Genomic DNA, 20,387 nt, shown 5'->3' with positions numbered 1-20,387 from the left:
TTATACACACATTTTGATGCTTTGTAGCTTGTACTGTATAAGACAAAAAGCACCTTTTTTTTTTATTTTTTTTTTATTTTTGCAAATATATTTTTTTGTTTTGAGTAATAGCCTTTGTATAAAATTTTGTTCCTTAAATGTTTATTGCCACTGTTTTCAGGCGGCAGCAGCACAACGTTTCCGAGAACAACAGGAAAACGAAAGAAGGCGACGCCTTGAAGAAATGAGGTTACGGGATGCTGATCGCCGCTCACAGGTAGAGGAACGCAAGCGAATAATTCAGCAAGCTGAACAAGATCGAAGAGAAGCTGTGATAAGGAAGAATGCTGTAAGTCTGTCTGTGTCTAACTCTGTGATGCCTTGTTCCCAGTGGTCGCAAGGATCGCATGATAGTGGTGCAATGTATAGTTTTCCCAAATATTTTGGATACCTTCAGGTGTTAAAAAGCTCTTATAAGAATACCTGAAACATTTAGTAAATTATTCCAACCAATCTGCTACTGCAAGTGTATTGATGAAGAATCATATGGTACCTCACTTACATTTTTAAAGAGAATGAAAGTTTCTTTCAATGTGTATGGTAGCCCGATAGTTATGATAATAGTGGTAAATCACACGCTTTTATAGCTTTGTGAATTCGTGCTATTTATGCAAGCATGGTTTCCTTAAATAAGATACCTTATGGTTTTATCCTTTTTTTTTTTTATTTTACCCAATTTGCTGTGTTTGTGTAATATCTGGAGACATGTATGGTGGTGCTATGAAGGTTCTAAGTGTTCCTGGCCATGTAACCCCTTGTGGTAGATTTTAGAATATTTATATTGTCAGAGGGTAACCTTGAGTGATGTATCGAAAAGTAAATAATAGTAACGGCTCAAATCTCTACACATACTGATGCTAGATAATACTAGTAGTCTCGATATTGCAGTAAATAAGATGATAAAGTAATACACTATGAAATAGTAAATAACACATTATGAAGTTTTGTGATTGAGCCAATTACAGTGGTACCTCCATTTACTAATTTAATCCGTTTCCAGAGATGGGTCGTAACTCGAAAATTCGTAACGCGTAACAAATTTTCCCATAAAAAATAATGTAAATTGAATTAATCCGTTCCACACTTAAAAAAATATTAACTTCAAAATACATTTCATATATAATACACACATACATTTTGTACTATAGTATGTACAAGTTATAGCTTACCTTTATTGCTGACTCTTGTTGGCGTATGGAAGATGGTGAGGGAGGGGGGGGGGGAGGTGTTAGTGTTTGGAAGGGGAGTCCCCTTCCATTATGACATCAGGCAGTGATGACTTTTCTGGGGTACTCTCTCTCCTACATTTTGCAGGCATACCACTAGGACCTGGTTGTGGCTCACTGCTTGCTTGTCTTACTAAGAATGTCTAAAGACACTTGTTTCTCCCCCCTACATTTTAACACTTGTATGTAGTGAGACGTGAGACATTGTTATTCAAAGGGTCAATGCAATGGCCTGCTACAGCTTTATCTGGCTAAGTTTTTTCAGCAAAATTTTGCAGTTTTTCCATACTTCACACATTTTCCTAATGAGGAAGGGACATCCTCTACTGCCTCGACTCAAACTATTTTCTTAGGTTGAACCTTACCACTAACTTTCTTGGGACCCATGGCATGATACATAATAATTACTTTTATGTTCAAAAAAAAAAAAAAAAAAAAAAATGAAATACTTTACAAAGAATTAAAGCATGATCGTCACTAAGCAAGAGAGACACTGGTAAACTGAGGCAAGCCACGTGCTTGGTCGACCCATACAGTATGTGTACGTATCAACAAAGCTGCAAGTAGAGGCAAAGGTCGTAAGTCGAATCAAATTTTCCAACGAAATTGGCGTCGTAACTCGAAAATTCGTAAGTTGAGGTTCTACTGTATATGATTTGTCCCAAGTGCAGTTAAAGGTGAGCTTTAAAATATGAAAAATCTATGTCTTGGAACCTTAGTATATGGCATGTAAATTTTCATCACTGTAATCCTAATAAATACCCAAATGAGTCAGAGAAATTAGAAATAATTTTTCTAACCACCACTAACAACAATCACAGCTAAAGAAAACTGCCTGAAGATCATGGATGAGGCAGCCACAGTGGCAAGGAAAGCAAGGGCCAAGCTCTTAATACTTGGAACTTTCAATTACAGGCAAGTAGATTTGGTAACAAAAGTTCCAAAGAAACAGAGTGTAAAGATAGTGGCTTGAACAGATAAACATTCCTCAAGTTAGCATATCACTAATCAAAGCAAAATAATAAAGGACCGTCTGGCAGTGCTAGATTTATTATTCGTCCAAAATGCGGGAGATAAGAAAATAGATGAATAGTGTAGTTGCCACTGACAATCAATGATTACTGTATTAAAGTATTTATATATATTGAGCAGACGATGGGGGACCAAACCAAGGAATGGGACAAGAACTATGTAAAACAACAAGAGGGAAGATTACCATACAATAAGAAACGACTTGTAGGAGGTTCTTTGGGAAAATGAACTGTAGAGGAAAGCTCATATCTGCTACAGCCCAATTGGTCAGGTACTTCTTGCAGAAAAATTTTCAATTTTTGGAATTCAAGAAAAACTGGACACTTTCCAGCAAGAAGTACCTGACCAACCGGATTGCAGCGGATATATGGGCCTGCTCAAAACAACAGTCTATTGGACCAAACTCTCACAAGTCAAGGCTGGCCTTGCCAGGGTTTGGGTAGTATAAGAACTCCCAGAACCTCATCCAGGTACCAAAAAAGATGATAGTATATGTTGCAAAATATTTTATAGATGCGTACTGTATCAAATATTTATCTCCCTAAGAAGGGAAATAGACAAGAAATGCAGAAGAAATTCGTGATTCAATATGTAGTGCAGGGAAGCAAGGGGTAAAGCCAGAAGGGCATAGAAAAAATAGGGTGATTATAACATAGAGATCACCAAGGAAAAGCTAAAAAGAGCCAGGATTTATTAAATGAAAGTTGGGAGAGATACAGAAAAGCATTTTGAGGATGACATAAGACTAAAGCAAAGAATCACCTGAGGTTGTAAACTCACTTATGGTAAACAACATTTAGAAGTCAATGCCATTAATGTGTGAGGAACTCGACAAATGGTTCTAGGAGATATAGAACCTAAATATATCTAGGCGATATATAGTGCGTGCGCGCATACATGCATGCACACTCACTCACTCTTGCACACTCATTCTCTCACACTCTCACTCTGGAACTGTTCGTTTAGTGTTTCACACATTTCCTTTCCATTTTCTGTGAGTCTGATCCCCATTTTTCAGTCTCTGGATTTTATAATTTATATGCAGCTTGTTTTTAATGAATTTATAGAAAAGGCCTGGTTCTATTTTACAATTGTCCACTACATCTTTCAAAGTTTCTTTCTGCTTCTCTTCGCGCAGCCATACTTCCCTTTGTGACTATGGGGGAGTGAGGCTCTCTGTGCCCTGCCTTCTAGCCTTGTTGTACCTGTTGCATTTTAACTTAACTACTCTGACTTTCAAATTCTTTGTTGAATCAGGCCTTAAAGTTGTAGATGGAGGTAGCTCCACAACTTCTTTTAGAGCATTCCACTTGTTAACTAACTTGTTCAGGGTATGAGTACTTTGTTCCTTCTGCTCATTTGCACTTCCAGCTTCCACCTGTGTCCTCTTGTCCTGCTTTCTCTCAATCTGAGGGGGCTATCCTTGTCTACCTTATCTATTCCTCTCAATATCTTGTACGTTATGATCATATTCCCTGTGTTCCTTCTATCCTCTAGGGTTGTGAGATTGTTTCATTAGTTTGTGTTCATAGCTTAGCCCACTTAGCTCTGGTACCAATCTTGTTGCAAACCTTTGTATGTTTTCAATTTTGGCTGTATGCTTCACAAGGTGTGAATTCATACTGGTGGCGAGTATTCCAGTATTGGTCAAACAAATGTTGAGTACAATGCTTTGAGTTTTGTTGTGTAGTTGTTTCTTGCTTGCTTGTTCTGCTGGGAAGTTAGAGGGTTCCTCGTCCTATATTGAAGCAATTTTTATTTTCTCCTCCTTTACTGGCTCGCCCTCACAATTTCTGTTGAACCAAACTTTCTGGTTTTACATCTCTGTTTTGGCATAAACAAAATTTGTGACTTCATTGTACATCTCATTTACTGCCTTGCCTAACAATTAGTCGTGTGTGTATTTTTGTTTTTTTTGGGTGAATGTATGTGAGAGGAGAGGGGTTTGGAGAGCAAGTGAGAATGTGTGAATTATATAATGCACATACCTGTACATGCATATTCATATATAAATTGTGTTAACTCTAGCACAGTTTAAATAATTGGCTAAACAGACTTATGCTGGTATTATTTAATTTGAAATTTACAGAATGTGAATTTGTATACATTAAAGATTCCAAAGCTAAATTATATTTCTAGGTAGAATACCACCAGATGAAATTGGGACCACATAAACCTTTTACTATTGACAATGAGAACAAGACATTAGTAATGCAGGTAACACCATGTACTGTTAATTATTGGATGCTTAAGTTTGAGTGCACAACAAAAACACTCATACGCATGAGTTATCTAAAATATAAATAGGTTTTGAATCTACACAGATTATGTAAACCATTGAACATTACAAACAGGAGCGTGAACATCGCCTTGAATCCAAACGACGCAATGAAAGGAGCAACATTGTGTTCGCATTTGGCAGCTCTACCCCTCGGATGCTGGACCCCAAAGACAACTCTACTAATGCATCATACTGGAGCTCACGCAGGTCACTCTCACTGTTGATTTTTTGTTTTTTTCATTTTTCTGTTAAGAATTAAGAGTTCTGTTAAGAACTGTGTTTTAGCACAAGGAAGAAGTATGTATTAGGATTCCTTGAGTCAGGAATAGTACATGTAAGTACATTATTGTATTGTAGCTATATTCCTTTTTATTACTTTATATAATGTCTAAAATTATTATTTTGCAAGTACCATACAGTATACCTGATGTTACGAAAGTAATAAACGGTATTATTTTTCATCAGTACTGTACTATATTAATTGTTGGAAAAAATGTGATACACTGTATACAGTGTGGTTTTTAATTCATAGTTTTGTCATCTTAACAGTAGGCATGTTTATGAATTCTCTTTCTACCTAATTGTCTTATTATATATATGTGATGTATTGTTTTATAGAGCTACCTCAACCACCAACGTTCATCTTGTGGATGCGTCCATCACACGACGTGCATCAGAGTGTAGTGACATGGATCTGAGCCGAAAGCGAGCAACTTCAGCACAGAGTCTTGACAGGAAACCAGAAGGTAGAAAGACTTGTATTTTTATATCTCTAAAGGTTTTTTGTCTTGAACCAGTTATACCTACATATGTTGGGTATACTGTATACCAAATTTGCTTAAGGGAGAACAGTATAATTTATGGAGCCATTATAGTAAAAACATTCAATAATCGAGATACAGGTATCATTTTACACAACAGGGCACATTATGTACTCGGTATTCTAAGCATTTTCTTCCTGGCACTAGTTTCATTCATTATGATTGTCTCAAGATTCTTTTGGGGCTGAGTCTTCTCACTAAGATAACATAATTATCTATATTCAGTATTGCAACTTATATAAGTTCTTGAAAAAAACCATGCCATATATTGTTTATTTTGCTCAGCATTTCTCATTTAATAAATTAGCTCATGGAATACTGATTTCCCTCAAAAAAGCCATGATTGTAACATCTTTTATATTCTGTGTCCCCTCCAAGCATCTATGGTATTTATATTGTGATTGGTGTAAAATACTGTACTGTATTGTCCATTTAATTTTTGCCTGTTATTTATATTAGCATAGATACTTCAAGATGCAAGCCATGTTAAACTTTATTATTCCAGTTCCTTGGAAAATGATCATCATTACCAAGTTACTGTATAAGAATAAATGATTGAGTGTTTTTTTAATTTGATGTGGTCGAGTCTGTGCTATGTATGGACATTTTATGACCTTCCAATAAAGAATTGAACCAACTTATTTCCCAGAATAGAAGCTGTTGCCAGGAGAAAATAGGTTTTGGGTATAGGGAGTGTGCACCAGCGTCATCAAGTACATTTTGTTCACATTTTGTCCTGGCAGTGATGTTTGCTAAAGCTTGCCATTATAACGTGATCGATGGTTAGCAATGTGGATCTGACCCGATGTGTTCTCAAATTTTTTTCACGGAATAATAATGGTCTTGACATGTGGCAATAAGAAAAACTATATAAATGACAATTATGATATGAAGATGTAAAAAAAAAAAAAAAAAATTAAGTAATTAAATTAAATTGCCCCGTTATAATGTTGATATATAATGTATTCTTTGATCAGATTGGAGCAATTTCTATATTGAAATTTCCAATTCAGTATTACAATTTATATTAATAAAATCAATCTATGGGGCCCAAATATGGCAAGAGGTAATCGATGAGAGTGATAGAGGCAGTATTCCACAATGCAACACATGCTAGACAATTAATTATAAGTTAAAGTATTATTTTAGAGAACTGGATGAGCACATGTTGGCTACAATATTTTAATCACTAGTACCACACCTTTTTGGCTTGTGACTATATGATGAAACAAACCTATTAACTTATGATATAAAGTTTTAAAATTACCGTTATGTAAAATGTGTAATTAATAATTAAATCACTCGGATGAAACTTTAATTACAGAATTCACCCAACAGCCTTCATGCAATCCATTACAAATTGAACACAACTTGCTTTGTCACATTTTTAGTTGTGTGAGATTGCAGTACTGACTGGAAAATTCTTAACTGCACGTACTATTTTATCATAAAATCATTATTACCCCATTTCCCTGAAACTTGAAAGATGGGTTACAAAAATAGCTTATATTAACCGTGTGCTATCCTGCCTCTAATTTTCCATATACACCCCAGATCATGTCCGTTATGACATTGCACAACATGAAAGTACTGTATTAAAAATTAGTATTTTAGTAGGATATAAGTAGGAGAAAAAATGAATCGCAATGAATAGGTAGATGTGTGTTCAGCAGTCATATGATGACATAATGTTCATACTTGGCAGTCGCATATTATAAAATAATTATGCATATTTAGCACCAAGAGTATACCATGCCATTACACGCATACCTAGCATCGTTATAGTGTGAAGCTATGTGCATACTTGGCAATTTCATATATCGGAAAGTTGTGTTCATACTGTAATAAAGTTTCAGTGTATCTCAACGTTTGGTGCACTCTCGCTATAAAAAACATTTCCCCCTCTTATAAAGAACATACCAGTATCCACCCAACCAATATATTCCTTTCTTTGCTATATTTATCATTAGATCATTGGGTAGGAGTTAGCGAAGAAGGGGTCTTTCTCAGATTTTTTAACACGTGTTACAAAGTTCTGTTTTTTCCTTCGGAGGCAGATGTGGTCAAAACTTTGTACTCTATTCTGGATGTTTATTTTGCAAAAGGAAAAAATATGCCTTTTATAAATTTATTTATTGGTAATTTTAGGATTTTTTATTCAAATTCCAGAATTATTATTTCAAGACAATCAGACTTGTAGATGAACTGTTAACTTAAAGGGAAGTAGGTTTATGTTTACATACAGAATTACTTTCCAGTATTCATTGCTAAAAAATCATTGCTTTACATGTGATTATGAAGCAGAATAATTGGCTGAAGTTAATGAATTAGTCTGAGGTGTTGTAGATGGTTCATACTCTGTATCTAGCAATGTTTTGCAAGTTATTATTTCAGTGTTGATTTAAAGCTCGTAATTAAGCAAATTTTTTTTATACTTTGCTTAATTTTTTGTTAGGCTTGTGCATAAATCATAAATAATAATTCTAAATTGTCTTTAGTAGAATTAGTAAATAAAGTAAGTTTTGTCAGTTCTTTAGTTTTACAACAATTCAATTTACATAGAACTTAGATATTTTAAAATTTGTTTTAGGTAAATGACCATGCTTGATGTTTCCTAATTTTCTCAACTGTAATGAGCGTGTTCCACCAGGGAATGGGAAAAACATTCTTCTGGGAGATATTGGGTGTACTACTGCAACACCGACAACAATCAGTTGTAGCCACAATAGTAGGAAACATGCCACACTATCAAAGCCTGTTGAGCCTTGCAGCTAGGTCTGTGGGTGCCACTCTCTGCCCATCGTACCACATCAAACACTATTAATTTTGGAGCTTTCCACTTTTTGACATTCTCAGAGGGCTATGGTCAAAGTCACTAATCCGAGCTTTTTGGTGTATAAGGTTCACAAAAATACTGGAGGCATAAATTACTGCAACCTATACTAGGTGGTGGAGGTCTCATTTCACTCTTATGCCATGCACTCTTTACTCTAAGTCCTGGAGATGAGTGCTTTATCTCTGGTTTCATATTAGGTTTTATGCATTACTTCAGAATTTGATTTTCTCCAATCTCATGCATTTTTTTACTTAAATATATATTGTTTAGATTAAAAAAAATGGTAATTGTTTTTAAAATTACATCTGAAAATGCACAAAGTTATTTGCACAATAAATTAATTCAGAGCACATTTGGGTTTGGAATGGCAATATAAGCACTCGCTCATTTCACATACTGAATTTTTGCACAATATCTCCAGTCATATAAGAAGATTGCTTTATCTGTTACTACACAAAAATCAAGTTGCAACTGCCTATGCTAAGCTGCACCCTGCATGTCTGTTCAACAGTGTCACATTGTTGTTACAGACCTGCGTATGTCAAGCTCGATGTATGAAGTGTTTCACTGGGATGAGAGCAGCAGCTCTCACCAAAACCATCCTCCTACTACCCAAGGTACCCGGCTGACCAAGTCTCGTGACTCGTCACTGGAACGCAAGACCCCACCTACTGCCCTTACATGGGTCAGATCCTCCACTCCTCAGCCTATTAAGTCATCTTCTCTTCCCCTTTCTTCCAAAGAGACCCCTATTCATCCTTCTTCCACATCATCCTCATCCTCGGATAAAACCCCAACAAACACATCCCAATCACGCTTCTGTGTATGGGAGTTTGGGGATAACTTCACTGCACTGGGTCCCGCAAATCAAAATAGCGGCGGTAGCGGCAACCCGGCCTCTTCCTCACCGGCTTCAACACCCACATCTTCCACGTGCTATTCTCGTAGAACTGCTTCTGTATTTACTGGGGCTGGGTGCACTATTGGTGGTGAGTTTGCAAGCTGGCTAACCCAAGGATGCTTCGTGAAGGAATGCTCTACTAGTTGATGTTTTACTTTTAACAGCCGAGAACTGTTTTCATTGCTTTTTTTCACATTTATAACCCTTTAACTTACAATTAGTAGTGTTTTGTGGTATTGGCTGAGCTCAGTAAGCTTGAGAAATTCATAGTATTCATATATACTTTCAACTAACCTCCTTAGAAAGGCATCTGGAGATATGAACTCACATTAGACATCTTTGGCATGAATAATATAGATAACAAGAATGAACTACTTACAATAACCTCTTAGAAGAATCTTTTAACTGGGTTGCAAACTCTTAAAAGGTGGCTGTATGGTGAAACCCATTATTTAACAAACTTACACAATTAGTTATGCATATTTGCGATAATTGGTTCGTCGGGGATAATGGGAAATTTCATTAAATAGTTTGCTTTGAATCTGGAGTTGACCCAGTCTTTCATAGCTTTATCTTTTTTTTATCTCCATTTTAGTAGCTTGTTTTCTGTTGTTTAAGCATGTTTTTTTATTGTTTGTTGAAGCACGTTTTTGTATATTGTCGGTAAGTGTGAGCTCCTTATTTATTTTCAGATGCCATTTTAGTTGTTTAGTCATTAACTTAATTTGTTGACTGTGTTTCTGTTCCTTTATAGTGTATCTTAGTTGCATAACAGGCCAACCTTCATAATGAGCATCAGAAGTTATACAAAGGCTTTGTCACTATATTTTTCTTTATATAAAGACAAAGTATCTTGAAACTTGGTACAATTGTCTTTTATTTTTTGTTGCGTTAAAAAAAAAGTTTATAACTTTTCTGTTCCAAAGGGGGAAGGGATTTTGAACTTAAATTTTTATCCATTATTTGATAATTGTTATAAAACAAAATGTATTTTAAGATGTCAAGATATGGTACTGAAAAGTGCAATTTACTGTGTGACTAAAACTTATTGGGTTACAGCTATAGTTTGACATATATTTGAACAGTGACAAAGTCTACTAGCTTGATGTAAAAAAAGAAAAAAAAAGTGCAATTATTTGCTCTTACATGAAGTTTACCTGTTTGAATCCATCTTGCAGATAAAAAAAAATCTATACATGTTGAAGGTATATTTATATACTGTATATGCATATGTGTGTGTGGGTGATTGTATGTGTGCTCGCGCGCACATGTGAGAGAGAGAATTAATCATATACAAATGTGAGGTATATCTCTAAAATAAAAATAAAAACTACTTTCAGTTCAAGAGCTGATCAATTTTCAGTTGAAGACTGCTATGTGTATTTATTCACTTTCATTTTGTCGATACTTCCAGAAGTAAATTTTTCTTCTTCAAGGTGCCTCTTTAATTCTGGAAGCCTTTTGGATATTTAAATTGTTTTCTATTCATTTATCAGGCATGTGACATCATACATTTGGAACACTGTTGTTGTTGCAAACTTTACACATCATACATATTGATGTGTTCATTTGTAATACTTATTTTTGGGTAGAATAATTTCATATTAGCATCTCTTATACTTTCAGACATATTACATATGTTACAGGAGTTCATTAACCAACATTTTGGGATCTTGAATGTTTTTTTTGTGTATGCTTTATATATTAATAGTTTTTGTTTAAAAGATGAACTAATTTTTAATTGTAATTAAAGTTAATATTAATGATTGTTATATGTACCTATTGATGCACAGTAGTCGGTTATGTTATGATGCTCATTCTTGTAAGTAACGCTCTACCTTTTGTTGGTTTTCTGAACCTAATCCTTGAACTGGTAATAGTTTCTCATTTAGTTTGCTGTGAATCTTTTGTTATTTATATTTTTAATTTTTGCAATACAGTACTTTAAACTTTTTTCAATGTAACAGGTGAAGACCTTATGACAAGATCAATGACTGCAGCCATCCCAGCCTCTGCAGCAAGACGACGCACAGACTTGATACCAGCAATGCCATCTCTACGTGACTCGACAGGCGCCAACCGTAGCAGTCCACGCCACCGATCGCCAGGTAGGGCGTTGTCTCTTGGGCGGTTGGATGAACTGGCCCGCCCTCGCCACCGCAACCCCCCTCTTGCACCCCTGCATGAGACTACCCCTTCCTCCGTGCGCATGAGTCAGCCTGCCCGCACCATATCCAAGAGCATGTGTCACCTGGGCCCACGACCTGCTCGACCCCAGACTCTGGAAACGACAAATGGCCAATTGGACAGAGGGGTCTCCCGCAGCTCTGTCACTCTAGTACAACCACGCATGACACGTGCCGAGATACTTAGGCAGAAAAAACTGCGGGGAAATCCTGTGTCCTCCAGTACTGACAGCAATAGCAGAAATACGAAGAGTACCTCTCCAGGTCAAGGTAAGTTGCATGTCAGGTTTGGGACTCAGACTCGGCTTTTCCAACATTCGACCAGCAATCCTCAATTTGTACATCATTCCCTTACACAGTGATACTCCATTACTTTTTTTTTTATATATATATATAAATAAAAATCTGGGTTAACATGGCATCCTAACTATGGTATCTACTGCATGATCAAAATGCTAATACTGTACAGTGGTACCTTGACTTACGACTGTCCCTACTTACAAAATTTTTGAGTTATGGTGTAAATTTCGTCAGAAAATGCGACCCGACTTACGACCTTTGCCTAACCTAACGACTTTGTTGATACGCGACTGGGTCGACCGATCGTGTGGTTCCTGGTCGCATGGCCGACCTGGCCTCGGTTTACCAGAGCCACCCACTTAGTGATGATCGAGCTCGTAAAGAATTTAATTATTTTTGTTCTTTTTATTTTTTAATATAAAAGTAATTATAATATCACGTCATGGGTCCCAAGAAAGTCAGTGGTAAGGTTCAACCTAAGAAAACATGTGAGGATAACCATAGAGCAAAAACAAGATCATTCATAAACATGAAGATGGTGTGCGGGTTGTTAAACTAGCTAGACAGTACAGTACAACAAATCTATATCAACGATATCCACCATACTTACTAAAGAGTGGAAGGAAGAATAAAAAAGGAAGAGTGCTAAAGTGGCAAAAGGCGTATCAATAATCACGAAACATAGAACACAAAAACTTGAGGATGTTGAACAGTTATTATTACTGTAATTTGGATGCACAACAAGGAGTTAGCAGGTGATAGTCTTTCAGAGGCCATCATTTGTGAAAAAGCAAGGAAATTGCAAGATCTCATAAAGAACACCCCTGGAATGAGTAATGTAGATGCAAGAGAGTTTAAGGCGAGCAGGGAGATAGTTTGAGAAATTTAGAAAAAAAAGTGGCATTAATAGTGTTGTGAGAGTAGCATGTTGTGAGTTGGAGAAACACAGCGAAGAACTGACCACCGAAGAACTAACCCTTCACTCGCAAAGAGCAGTAATAAGAGACGGCTGAGGAAATTTCTTCAGGGGAGGAGGATGCAGAACAGAATGTCCCTTCCTCAACAATTAAGAAAATGTGTGCAGTATGGGAAGAACTCCAAAGTTTGGCTGAAACGACTCGCCCAAATCAAGCCATTGCCTTAACCTTTTTAACGACACTGTGATGCATCACTACAGACAAATGTTAAAAAGTAGGGAAAAACAGATCTCCATGGAAAGATTTTTAGTGAGAAAAACGAGCAGTGAACCTTGGCAGGCAAAACGTAGGAGAGAGTGAGTACCCCAGAGAAGTCATCACTGCCTAATGATATAATGGAAGGAAACTTCCCTTCCAAACACTAATACCTCTCCTCCTCACTGTCTTCCATACACCGAGAGTCCTCATTGAAGGCAAGATATACCTACGTACTGTACTGTATTGTAGTGTTATTCGTTATAAAATGCATTTTTAAGTTAATATTTCTGTGGGTGTGGAATGGATTAATTCAATTTACGTTATTTCTTATGGGAAGATTCGTTTCATCTTACAAATTTTTTACTTACGCCCCATCTCTGGGAACGAATTAAATTCGTAAGTCGCGGTCCCACTGTATATTCAAAAAGTTACGTTGGATTTTTTCTAAAAAAAATTTAATTATCATGGGCAAAGGCGAAGTACAAAGACTTTGTACTTCTTAGTTTTTAAACAATTATATCCTACAGTTTGATGATAGTTTTGTAATGTATAGTATATCGTGCAGTATGTAAATACTGTATCAGTTTGTTTATAGGTATTTGATTTCTCAACATTATTCAAATGGCTCCTGTGCATCATTAGTGGTTATTCGAACAACATTTTTACTGAATGCCCACTAGTCTTAATAAGTGCTAGATTGCAGCATTTTCACTTGTTGCCATTGTTTCCATTTCTTGTACAATCTTTCTGGGGCCTGTTCACTTCCTTCTCTGTACTACTACTACTGTTTTAACCAATGAGAAGTGTTGTTACCTTTACATACTTGTGTTACATTGATGCTGCCTCCAGCCTTGATATTCACTTGTATAACCTTCTCTTATTACTCCTGAAATGTTTTCTACACAATGTGAAGTTTCTCTTACTATTACACAGAAATTAACTAGTCTATGGACTATTACATTCAGTAATAATAAATATAATAAAAACTGGGAAAAAGATATTTGGTCATCAGCTTATAAACACATTCATTATGGTTCACCTGTTAAGCTCACTCACACTCTCCAGTCTAGAGCATTATCATCTTGCCATCTTTTTCCATTCCTTCCTAACCCTGTATCACTTCATATTTTCTTGCTTTCTTCCTTTCTACCCTACTTTTTCTTTCTCCCATTTCCTCTCTCCCTCTTTACCCCCCTCCCCCTCTCTCATACACACAGCTACAGCCACATCCCTGGCTTTTGTGTTCAGCAAGTTTACTTCTGCACCTTTCCATCATATATGGCCACACAACACTCTCAGTACTGTGTATAATTTCAGATACTGTTTCTTTTTTCTAATCCTAGGAGAGGGCATTATACCGTCTCCTTTTCCATCTTGTAACCTTTCTGTGGAATAAACTACCACCCTAATCTTTTATGATAGCTTTGTTCTTGCAACAGTGGTGGTGTCAAGGAGAGGTGAGGGGTGTTGTACATCTCCCCTGAAATGTGAAAACCTTCCTCTGCCTCAAAATCTTTTATTAACAATCGTTTATCCAAGGCATGTGTTCAGATTGCTCATTTAAGCAATGTTTGCGGATCATTTTACACACAACAAAATGAGCACACTGGCAGAGAGGATAGTGATTAATTGCCATGACGGTGAATTGCATGCCTCATTTTCTTCACATAAGGTAGTCTGGTGGCCTAATGGTGCTTTCCAATTATCTCCAGACAAATAAGATTGTTTTTATCGGCAGAGATTTACAACAAGTTATATTATCTTTATCTGTGGATATTTTATTTCTTAAATCTTTGTCTTATAGCATTTGAAATATTGCATCTTGTTAAAGTCACTTGGAACAGATTTGTTATCCATATGCAACTATACAATATTCAGTTAATAACAGCTAGAATTTTCCCCCCAAAATGTGCATAGCTCAAAATATTGCTTAGGGATATAATAATAATTAATCTTTCTAACCGAAGCTAATAATTTGTGTTGCCTGTTCTAGGAAAAAGTCATTGATTTTATCTATACTTTAATTGCTGTCCACATTTGATACTGCATTTTTACATTGAAGTCTGGGTCCCAGCCTGATTTTTATCAGTTGCATCGATGGCTTCTTTGCTTGTGTGGAAGAGTTAGCTTCATTCTGCTTCATGCTCATCTTATAAATTTGAGATGGAGTCATTCTGATAGTACTGCCAACCAAGTTATTAAGTGTACACATGTTTCATGGCATAGTTTAAAAGGTGCTTATGTGTTAAATTTGTGTATGAAAGGGTAAAGGCAGTTGATGTACTTGCATATTCTTAGCTTGGCAACAGTCGTGAGAGTTTTGGTGTACTGTCGTTAGAGAATGAGAGTGGTACAATAGCAAGAAGTTACAGAATAATTATGGAAGATAATCTGAATGGTAAACTAGGAATGATGTGATGCATGTACATAGTGTCTCCGAAATAAATGACAATGGCTGCAGACTTACACGGTATGTGCAATACATTGCTACGTATATACAAATGTACATAGTATTGTGTGTGTGTTTTGTGTTAAAATTATAGGAGAGAGAGAGACTTGCTAATGATCTCGTGGAAAGGCGTTATTTTAGATTCAGCTACTCGGAACAAAAAGTTCCAAGCAGCACGGGCTGTGGTGAGCCTGTACACGGAAAGACGCATATTTAAATGTATGATACAAAAGTAATAATAGAAATATATGGTAGATTTTATAAACGCATGATAGTGTTCAGCCATTATGACTATATAGCACTTGGAAGGAATGATAAGAATTTAGGTTAGGACCAAGGGAAGGAATGGTGCCCAACCACTTCAACAGCAGAGAATGGAATGCCTAAGTGCAAGAAGCGAAATCGTCGCTCTTCTGTCCAGTCCTAGTGGTGGGTTTCATGGAATGGTACTGTTCATCCTTGTGTATTGGTGCCAGATACTGGTGTAGCATGAACTTGAAATATTATAAAGCTAAAGAAATTGAAATAGACACTTTAACAAGCAAGTTTTGTGTTAAGGGGTTGGATAAAGCAAAGAATGAAAATGTCATGGCAATTTATGGTGTGCAAAAGTGAGAAAAATCTAAAGATTGAAGAGCATATTTAATTAAAGATGGTTTGGCTGTGTTGAATGATAATGATGGTTTAAGTGAACTTAAGTGGAATGCCAAGAAGAGGTGAGAAGGGTGGCACACATTATGCATGTGTAAGAAAGAGGGAATGTGAAGACCACACAAGAAGCAATCGTGAAAATGAAAAGTGTGTGAAAGAAATGGGGAATAGAATTGTGTAATTTGGATTTTTTTTAATACTGCCCTTGTCTTCCCCAGGCAAATGCCTCCCCATCCAAATGAAAGGGGAAAACAGGATAATAAAGATGATAATGATCTTCAGGAATAATTATATGGAAAGGGAAACAATAATTTCAAGAGAGCACTTTCATGTATTAGTCTGACAAGAAAAATGGTGGCTCACAATTAGAATTGGTGTCAATACATAGGCTCAAAATTGTTGTTTCAATAATTTTTTTGTATTTTCTGCGTAATTGAATCACGTGTGTTGTAATTATTTTGTGTGTGTGTGTGTGTACACGTATTTACATATGTTCTTGTCTAGTTTTGTTTGCAGGGTTCAAACTTTAGCTCCTGGGCTGCCTGTATTAAGAGTGCAAGTTACGATAATTAATTGGAGAATGAGAGATTGATATGGAGTTTACAAATACTGTAGATGAAATGTGGGATTTGTATATATATAGACCCTACTGGAAGCTTCAAACCCTTGAATGACAAAGATTTTAAAGATGACACGACATGGTTCTCTCATCATGTAACTACACCTTGGTAATTGCATAATTGTGTGCTTTGGGAGGGTCTGCAGATACCATAGATACACATTTTGGAGGTTTTGCTTAATATGCTCCATATTTTCTGCATTTTCGTGTAAGTTTTGTAAAGCGTGTGAAGCTGGCACTGATGTGCACTTGATATTGGTTAGTAGTACTTGACTGAATTTAGTTTAGGCATGTTACTTGCTATGACTTTTATTTTCACACAAACCCTGCTGACTAGATAACTGCCCTCTGGATAATGACTAATATACTGTACAGTACTCTTAACAACTAAAATTCTTATATTGGTGACAATAATATAATATAACAAATAATTATACTGTACTGGTATATATTTTGATACAGTACATGACAAAGTGAGCAAATGTGTCAGTAGTGTTAAGTTGGGCAGTTTTCTGGTAAGTATTGGATTTCCAACCCGTGCCATAATCGCTACAGCTTCTTGCATGCATATGCCACAGGCTCGTCACATGCACCCATTAGTACAAAGCAAGAATTCTCTTATTTTCATGTTTGCATATTTTACGTAGGGCATTTATGGTAGTACGCTCCTATCATGCACAGTTATCACAGAAACAGCAACACACACTAAATCTACACTACACACTAAGCCCTGCCATCAATGTGTGGCTACTGAAGTACACCTCAATATTTTGAGACAAATGAATAAAGTGATCCAAAGAGTATTTTTTGTACTTCTATGTACACATATATATACAGTATATGGCATTCAGCATAATGCTATAGAATTTTTAATATATGTTACAAGGCAAAAAGTTTAGTTACTATTTAAAAAAATGTATTGAGAGAGATTCCTAGAGACATTTAAATAATTTGATATTACAGTATGTTTATATTATACAACTGGAGGAATGCAAATCTTTACCAAAAATTGTTGGTGAAATTTAAAGAGGAAGTAAGGAAAGATCCATGTACCATAGTGGGGCCTGCCTTGTAATAATAATCAAGGTAATAAAGCATTGTTGTGTAGTGTGTGATAAATGTAGTGTGCATAGATGGGTGTTGATATAGCAGCCCATCCTAAGGTTTCCCAACGTCAAGAAACTGTCATACTAAGTGCCCCTTATCCTAGCCTACCACAGGACCCATTAACAGAAAACGGGACAGTATGTCAATTTCGCAAGCTGCTACCACTTTCTAATATGACAATTTTTGGTCTTGGGTTGAGTATACATCAAAATGTGATGTTTTATTAGGAGGATGGGTTGAATATAGATCTCTAGAAGTGTGGTAACAAAGAATCTACAGAAGGTAAGATGCCTTACAGTAAGAAAGGTAGATTAAATATTGTCAGATATTGGAACAGATTGCAAAAACACACTCAATTCATAAGAAAATGATGCAAAGTGCAGCTAAGAATTGAAAAAGGTACATCGGACCAGTTTTGTATGGATGTTACTGAGGTAATGGAGAGACTTTACACAGAGGTAGCAAGGAAGTACAAAAGAAGTATAGTTTATTAATACAAAATTAATTAAAATACAAAAACAAGTCTCTATTAGAGGGAAATACAGGTAGTGACAGAGCAAAAATATATGGATGAAATATTTTTTAACAAGTAAAATGGAATATGAAAAGGTGTTTTGAAAATATCGTGGATCCTTGCTCAAAGAAACGGCTCTAACAAATTCCTGGGTGGTCCGAACAGTTTGTGTTTAATGCAAATTGTACAGTGGAACATACAAATGTTCGGTTAAATGAGGATTGTCTGCCCAAGCTAAAACTGAGTCAGGATGTTCCTATATAAGGATGATCCATTATCCACCTGCTGGTGAAAGAACACCTGAAGGTAAGAGAATTAATAATTGACAGCTTATGAGAAGATGACAATGGTACTGCAGGTTGGGAATAGAGATAAACTGATAATCTTAAATGCTTACAGTCCACCAGCAAGCAACACAAGGACAAAGGAAGAGCTGGATGACAAATGAGAAGGCCTCATAGTGAACATGAGAGATTATAGTAAGAGGAGATAAAGATAAATCACAATTCTTGGTACTTGACTTCTTGGTGACTTCAAATCAATAAACTGGGAGATCTGAAACAAGAACGGAGGATTTTTGAACTGGTAGATTCATAAACCTCATCCTGGAAACATTCATGTATCAACACGTTAAGCAAGCTACGAGAATAAGGGAAGGGAATGTTCCTTCAATGCTGGATTTTATAGTCGCCAGGAAAGAAGATATTTGACATTCAGTATCTTCCCTCCTTGAGTAAAAGTGACTATGTTCTTTGGGAAATAAAATATGCAATCCATTATAATATAGAAGATAATGAGGAAAATGAAGTGGCTGAAAAAATTAATCTCAGGAGAAGTCATTATGGAGAACTTACCAAGTTCTTTAACAAATTTGATTGGAAAGACTTGTTAGGCAAGGAAGTAAATGAGATGTATGCCAAGTTTTGTGAAAAATATATGATGAAGACGACAACAATTTATACCAAAAGTAGAAAACTAGAACTAGATACAGAACTGGAAAACAGGTGTGGTTCAACAGAAATTGTAAGAGTGCAAGAGACCAAAAGACAAAAATTGGAATCAATTTAAGAAGAGGCCAAACTCTCTCATAACAGCAATACAAAGAAGCAAGTGAGAAGCAGTGAGACGAGGCAGAAATAAATTTTAAGGGATGGCAGACAAATGTAAAACAGAACTAGGCCCATTCCATAAATTCAGAGCAAATTGCAGGTAAAGGATAAAACTCTGAAGTTGAAGATGGGAAACAGACTCAAAGAATGAAAACGAAATGTGTGAACACTAAATGAATTTCACGTAATACGAATTTCGGAGAATAACATCGAATACATAGAGGTGTCTCAAGGCAAAGCATATAAATGCTCAAGGAGCTAAGCAGGAACAAATTAATTGGCCCAGAGGGCATTTATTCCTTGGGTTCTGATGGAATGTGCATCATAGCTAAGTACTCCACTTGAATTAATTTTTCATTCATCTTTATGTACATGAAACAGACATGTACATGAATAATTATTATTATTATTATTATTATTATTAAAATATATATATATATATATATATATATATATATATATATATATAATAATTGTGTGTGTGTGTGTAAAATATATATTTTTTGTATGAAGCAGACCTAATCATAGTACATGAAGAGGCACTTTTTTTAATTTCCCATTCTTGGGTCTGAAGTCACTAAATACGGGTGTGGATGTGGTGTCACTAAATATGGATGTGGTGTCACTAAATATGGGTGTGGATGTGGTGTTATTAAATATGGGTGTGGATGTGGTGTTACTAAATATGAGTGTGGATGTGGTGTCACTAAATATGGGTGTGGTGTCACATCATTCATAAATGTCAGTACTAAAAAATGGAGAAATTGGAGAGGCATCTTACATGTCAATGGAAGGAACTTCAAAGCTGGAGGTTGTTCCCCATCTTTCCCATAAACACCAGTAAGTACACATTCATATTCAGTGTGTGTGTGTGTGTGACTTGTCTATCTCCTTGGCACACATGTTAGAGGATGGGTGTTCAAGGCACCTAGTGCTCAGGGTGAATGAAATATATTATACTATGTATACACACGTACATATATATATACACATACAGTACGGTATATATAGTAACAGGAATTGATAAAATTGATAGTGAAGATTTCCTGAGACTTGGAACTTCAAGAACAAGAGGTCATAGACTTTAACTAAACAAAGATGCCGAAGAAATGTAAGAAAATTCACTTTCGCAAACAGTGGT

General features: G+C 36.0%; 1 protein-coding gene across 46 annotated transcripts in view; it reads left to right on the top strand.

Annotated features, from left to right (window-relative positions):
- The window catches only part of LOC123757502 (ensconsin), a 298,169-nt gene that overhangs the window by 263,153 nt on the left and 14,629 nt on the right, over positions 1 to 20,387 (top strand). For 16 of the 46 annotated variants that reach the window (XM_045741195.2, XM_069327056.1, XM_045741199.2 and 13 more), the window contains 6 exons: positions 161 to 328; positions 4,437 to 4,514; positions 4,652 to 4,785; positions 5,197 to 5,324; positions 8,766 to 8,852; positions 11,104 to 11,592. In XM_045741195.2, coding sequence (XP_045597151.2) covers positions 161 to 328; positions 4,437 to 4,514; positions 4,652 to 4,785; positions 5,197 to 5,324; positions 8,766 to 8,852; positions 11,104 to 11,592 — 1,084 coding nt within the window. Of the gene's footprint in view, positions 1 to 160; positions 329 to 4,436; positions 4,515 to 4,651; positions 4,786 to 5,196; positions 5,325 to 8,765; positions 9,225 to 11,103; positions 11,593 to 20,387 lie in introns of all 46 variants that reach the window. The other 30 variants (XM_069327064.1, XM_069327057.1, XM_069327052.1 and 27 more) reach the window with 8 other exon arrangements.

This window comes from Procambarus clarkii, chromosome 19 (assembly GCF_040958095.1).
Source record: "Procambarus clarkii isolate CNS0578487 chromosome 19, FALCON_Pclarkii_2.0, whole genome shotgun sequence".
Classification (NCBI taxonomy): Eukaryota; Metazoa; Arthropoda; class Malacostraca; order Decapoda; family Cambaridae; genus Procambarus; species Procambarus clarkii.
Note: the sequence above shows the minus strand (reverse complement) of the source record. Positions and strands in the feature narration are given on the sequence as shown.